The 5373-nt window shown below is 36.4% G+C and overlaps 1 protein-coding gene across 3 annotated transcripts in view; it reads left to right on the top strand.

Moving 5' to 3' along the window:
• The first annotated feature begins 578 nt into the window (after positions 1-578).
• LOC111488936 (type I inositol polyphosphate 5-phosphatase 10) overlaps positions 579-5373 on the top strand; it is a 5335-nt gene continuing 540 nt past the window's right edge. Inside the window, exons 1-10 of one of the 3 annotated variants that reach the window (XM_023136888.1) lie at positions 579-809; positions 1367-1429; positions 1635-1710; positions 2053-2131; positions 2234-2338; positions 2577-3120; positions 3209-3402; positions 3544-3652; positions 4205-4353; positions 4444-4707. In XM_023136888.1, coding sequence (XP_022992656.1) covers positions 1397-1429; positions 1635-1710; positions 2053-2131; positions 2234-2338; positions 2577-3120; positions 3209-3402; positions 3544-3652; positions 4205-4353; positions 4444-4654 — 1500 coding nt within the window. In that variant the 5' untranslated portion in view covers positions 579-809; positions 1367-1396 and the 3' untranslated portion in view covers positions 4655-4707. Of the gene's footprint in view, positions 810-1366; positions 1430-1634; positions 1711-2052; positions 2132-2233; positions 2339-2576; positions 3121-3208; positions 3403-3543; positions 3653-4204; positions 4354-4443; positions 4843-5373 lie in introns of all 3 variants that reach the window. The other 2 variants (XM_023136887.1, XM_023136889.1) reach the window with 2 other exon arrangements.

Genomic DNA, 5373 nt, shown 5'->3' with positions numbered 1-5373 from the left:
TGAACTATGTTTAAATTGGTTCAAATACTTTGAATATTAATCCAAAATACGTAAAATTATGTTATGAATTTACATTCGTAATACTAAGTATGACGTTTTTAATTTGAATCATATTGTATATTTACAACTCATTTTCATCTCCTCGTAATTTTTAGTAATTATTGTTCTTTTTCTTTATTATTAATTCAACTATTCCATTCGAAATTTTTATTTATATATATATATTTAGAATTAAAGTAATTTGAAAAGTTTTTCTCGCTCTTTTTAGGTCAACAACATCCGGTAGGTGTGACGGTCTGAACCTAATTTGATTAAAGACAAATATTTTCAACTAATTAAAGAAATAAAGTATTAAAAATTTATAATTTTATCCAATAATTTATATATTTTGGGAGGGTATAAATATATGTTTATATTCCTTTAATTTTTTTTTATACTTAATTAAAAAGAATTACACGATAATTTTCTACTATTTTAATGAGATTTTTGCAATAATAATAATAATAATAATAATAATAATGTGGAGAACAGACCAAAATTAAAGCATCTGAATTCTATAAAAGGGGAAGAACAAAGCATAATATTCCATTTGTTGAGATTGACAAAATATTTGCGAACTTCATTCATTCATCTCTGTCAGTTTCATGAAACAGATCAATTTCTGATCTAAAGAAACATCGTTGCATTTGATACTCGCTTGGGTTTTCGATCAAAAGATTCGTTCCTACGCCATTTGAAGAAATATCTCTTCCAAGTGCAGCTATGGAAGGAACGAACTACAAACTGCTGAACTCGGCGTTTCTTCAAAGGTTTTCTTGAGATTCTCCTTTTTGCTTTTGACCGTTTCTTTTCGAGAAAGAAAAAGGAATATAAACTATTTTCTTTCTCGCTTTGTTTTCCCGAGAAAATTCACCCTATTTTCCCTCTTTGATTTTAATCGAATCGATTGTCGATTGTGTTTATCGTGTTCTGTTCATCTATCACTGTGCCCTCCTTTTGTCGATTTCAATGCATTTGGAACAGCAAGTTTCTCGGACTATTCCATTGAATATCACACATTTGGTTCATTTCTTCTAGAATCTCAAGAATTTTCTATGTTTTTAAGTTCATTTTGTTTTGATTCTTCTTATGTATGTATATAGCCATTGCTCCGACGGTTAACTTTCTTGTGAGTAAGAAATTTGATCAAATCTGTCCCTCCGACGGTTTTGATTCTGTTTCTTGTGTTCTTTCTTGTTTTCTGTCTATTTTATGTTCTGTTCTGTTAATTTTGGATAGCAATTTATTTGATCTTCCAAACATTCTTGAGAGTGACATGAACTGTTTGTCAAAATGCTATTTCATTTACTTCTTTGATTTGGATCAGTGCCATTGATGAAAAATTGCAATATCAACAATGACTCTCAGAAAACAAGACTCAGGAAAGAAGGTGAATGAATCTTCAATGCTCTCTCTCTCTCCTTTTTCTCTCTCTTCCCAGTTTATTTGAATCCTAAAGTGTTTTTTGGTGGCTTGTTATCATGAATTTGTACTCGTCTTTTTATCTTACAAAAAAGTGGCACAGACTTTGCAACTTTTGAAGCTAATATCATTGAATAATACCTTTTCTTTTTCTTTTTCTCTTCTGCTTCCAGTCCTTCATTAGAAAAATATTTGCCATGGGAGAAAGAAATGGGAAGAAAGAATGCAAAGGCTCATTTGAGTCCACTGGTGAGTTTCAAAAGAGATATGCTTTTAGATAAAAAAAATGTATAGTCATTGAGGATAAGTTTGGTGTGCCTTTTCAAGCATATTGTTACTTCTCTGTGAAGATTTTATAATGTAAAACGATAGCGACAGGAATAGAATTGTTTCAACTAAATCCAAATGGAGAATATATTCAATTCTCATCTTTAAACTTGTTAGAGATGAGAAAGGAAGCTATGTTCGAATATTTTTCAATCAGTTGGTTAAAACTATAGAGTTTGACTGGGTTGAAAAAAGATCAGTGGATATTTTCTTGGTATTTTAAGTCATTTTCGTTTGTTTTTTCTCTTTTCAATCCATATGTAGATCTGAATTCAGACCTACAGCTAGACAGAATAGGCAGCACAGACTCTGTAATGGCTCCTGGAGAAGTTCAGTCCATCCGGTACTGGTTATGACATGATCGCTTTGATCTTCTTTTCGTTTTGACCAGATGATGAGCTTGTACTTTTTTTTTGTGCATTAACATCTGTTTTTCTTGGTTCAGTGTTTTTGTTGCGACGTGGAATGTTGGAGGAAAATCTCCCCATACCAACCTCAATTTGAACGATTTTCTTAAGAATGACAACAGCGCTGACATTTACGTATTCGGGTATGTTTTCTTCCCCTTTTCCCTGTTTTCTTCCATTTTCTTTTGAGTTTGGTGGTTGTTAGGAATAGAGTTCATTCATCTTGCTATTCTATGAAGTTCTTCTAATCTGTTCTTGCAGCGACACCGTGGATAGTAGTAGCCTCCGACCGCTATTTTTTTTATAATTTTCCATTTGGTTGTTTATATTTCCAATCGTACCAGTGGATTGATGTGTTGTATAAACTATTTCTATTATCAGTTTTCAGGAAATTGTGCCTCTAAATGCTGGAAATGTTCTTGTTATTGAAGACAACGAGCCAGCTGCAAGATGGTTATCCTTAATTAACCAATCATTGAACAACCCAATAAATGGCGGCTCAAGAGGACTGAAACCTACCTCCAGTCTTGGAGGGTCGAAATTCTTCCCCAAGCCTTCCCTTAAAAGCATCAGTAAAACTTTCAGGACCGTAAGTAGACGGAAGCTAAAAAGTTGCAATTGTACACCACTGGAACTCGAAAGGAAACGCAGCAAGGATTTCTGGTTCCGATGCCAACCATCGAATGTGAGTGAAGATGGCATTTCTTCAGAAGAAGATGACGACGAGGAGGACCCGAACACCTTTGATATTTCAGAAATTTCCATTCCCGAAAGCTGTAATGAGACAAAGTACGGTCTAATTGCGAGTAAACAAATGGTTGGCATTTTTGTCACAATTTGGATGAGGAAGGAGCTTGTTCCTCATGTTAGCCACTTAAGAATTGCGAGTACCAGTCGCGGGATCATGGGCTGCCTCGGGAACAAGGTAACGCTTATATATTTTGAGTTCCCCTGTCTACATAACATCCATTGTACGTTGTTTTGAAATCGTGAGGTTGGTTCGTGTTTTCCAGGGGTGCATTTCAGTGAGCATGTTACTTCACCAGACAACCTTTTGCTTCATCTGCAGCCACTTGGCTTCTGGAGAGAAAGAAGGGGATGAGCTAAGGAGAAATTTGGACGTCATCGAAATCCTCAAGAACACTCAGTTCCCGAAAATATGCAGACTGCCTTACAGTCGGATGCCAGACAAAATCCTCGGACACGAGTGAGCATCTTAATTGTTTGATTTGAAAAAAAAAAACATGTTCATATAAATAAGAATAATGCTGCTTGGTAATCCATTCCATATGACATGTATGTTTTCTAGTTACTGAGTTTCTCATTTGTGTTGATGAATTGGCTCAAGACGAATAATATGGTTAGGAGACTTGAATTACCGGATAGCTTTGAGCTACTCGGAAACTCGAAGACTCATGGAAGCGAATCACTGGGATGCACTTCTCAACAAAGATCAGGTAACCGTCATATAGAGTTGTACTAACAATGCCTAATCATTGTAGCAATATTCATTCTCTTTTACACCTTCACTTTCTTAAACTTGAAGAGATGAGATTACTTGTAACACTCCAAGCCCACCGCTAGCAAATATTGTCATATTTGGGTTTTCCCCTTCGGAGTTCCCCTCAAGGTTTTAAAACGCGTCTGCTTGGGAGAGGTTTCTACACCCTTATAAAGAATGTTTGGTTTCCTTCTCCAACCGATGTGGGATCTCACAATCCACCCCCTTTCGGGGCCCAATGTCCTCGCTGACACTCGTTCCCTTCTTCAATCAATGTGGGATCCCCAATCCACCCCCTTCAGGGCTCAACGTTCTTGCTGGCACACCGCCTCATGTCCACCCCTTTTGAGGCTCAGCCTCTTCGCTGGCACATTGCCTGGGCTGTTACATTACTGTTTGCTATAAAATTGCTGCCTTGGACAAAACAAATTCTGATTGAAGTTTGAGATTGTGTTCGTAAATTGAATGATGTTTCGAGCTGATTCTTATGTTTTGTTTGATGTTGTAGTTGAAGATCGAAAGGGATGCAGGTCGAGTGTTTTGTGGATGGAAAGAGGGGAAGATATACTTCGCACCCACGTATAAATACTACTACAATTCAGACACATACGCCGGAGACTTGAAAAAATCGAAAAAGAACAGAAGAACTCCAGCTTGGTAAGTATGGCATTGAAAAGCATACAAACTCTTGTTCTAATCAACCCACCCACATAACAAGTGATCATGATAATTCATGGAACAATGCAGGTGTGACAGAATTTTATGGCATGGTGATGGAATACAACAACTTTTTTACATCCGTGGGGAGTCCCGATTCTCCGATCACCGCCCCGTTTGTTCAACATTCTTAGCCAATGTCATGGTTGTAGAAGGAGGGCTTAAGAAGAAAATGGCTAACTCTGACATGAAAGTTGGGGCTGAAGAATTGCTACCAACAAACCGTAGATATTACTCCTAAATGAAAGCTTAGTAGCTTAATCTAACCATTCATCACGAGAACGATGAATTGTCGAAGTTTTGCCCGACACTGAAACTCGTAGGATCATGTAGAGAGATCATAACAAAACCAGCAAGTTGATGATGATCACTATCATCAGCCATGGATGCAGATCGTTGCTTACAGATGCATCACATCAGATTGCAGCAGTAACATTTGATTATTTGATTATTTGAATATATATATATATATATATATATATATATATTCTGCTATTTTGATCACGTGCAGGGTCACGTGATGGAAGGTGAACAAATTATTTAAAAATTAGCAAAAACTCCCAAGTTTTGATTTTTTTGCTTTGGAAATTGGAAGTTCTTCAAGTCAAAGCATACATACATGTTTGCATCACATGGCTCACACTCACTCACCCATTGGATCTGCCTTGAAAACTGTGTTTGATCTTTGCTGATTAATGCAGGCCATTGATATTTTCAAACTTTTTGGATTAATTGCAAATCACTCCCTCGAGTTATTTACTTTACAGATCCACCCCCCCTGAAGTTACTGTCTTGATTGTACATATGAGTCTAGTTTAGATTAATTGCAAATCATTCCCTTAGAATTTTTTACTTTGCAGATACACCCCCACCCTGAAGTCACTGTCTTGATAATACATGAGTCTGGATTAGATTAATTGCAAATCACTCCCTTAGAGTTATTTACTTTGCAACCCCCCC

Source organism: Cucurbita maxima, unplaced genomic scaffold (assembly GCF_002738345.1).
Source record: "Cucurbita maxima cultivar Rimu unplaced genomic scaffold, Cmax_1.0 Cma_Scf00014, whole genome shotgun sequence".
In the NCBI taxonomy this organism is placed as follows: domain Eukaryota; kingdom Viridiplantae; phylum Streptophyta; class Magnoliopsida; order Cucurbitales; family Cucurbitaceae; genus Cucurbita; species Cucurbita maxima.
The sequence above is the reverse complement of the archived record's forward strand: the minus strand, read 5'-3'. Positions and strand labels throughout refer to the sequence as shown.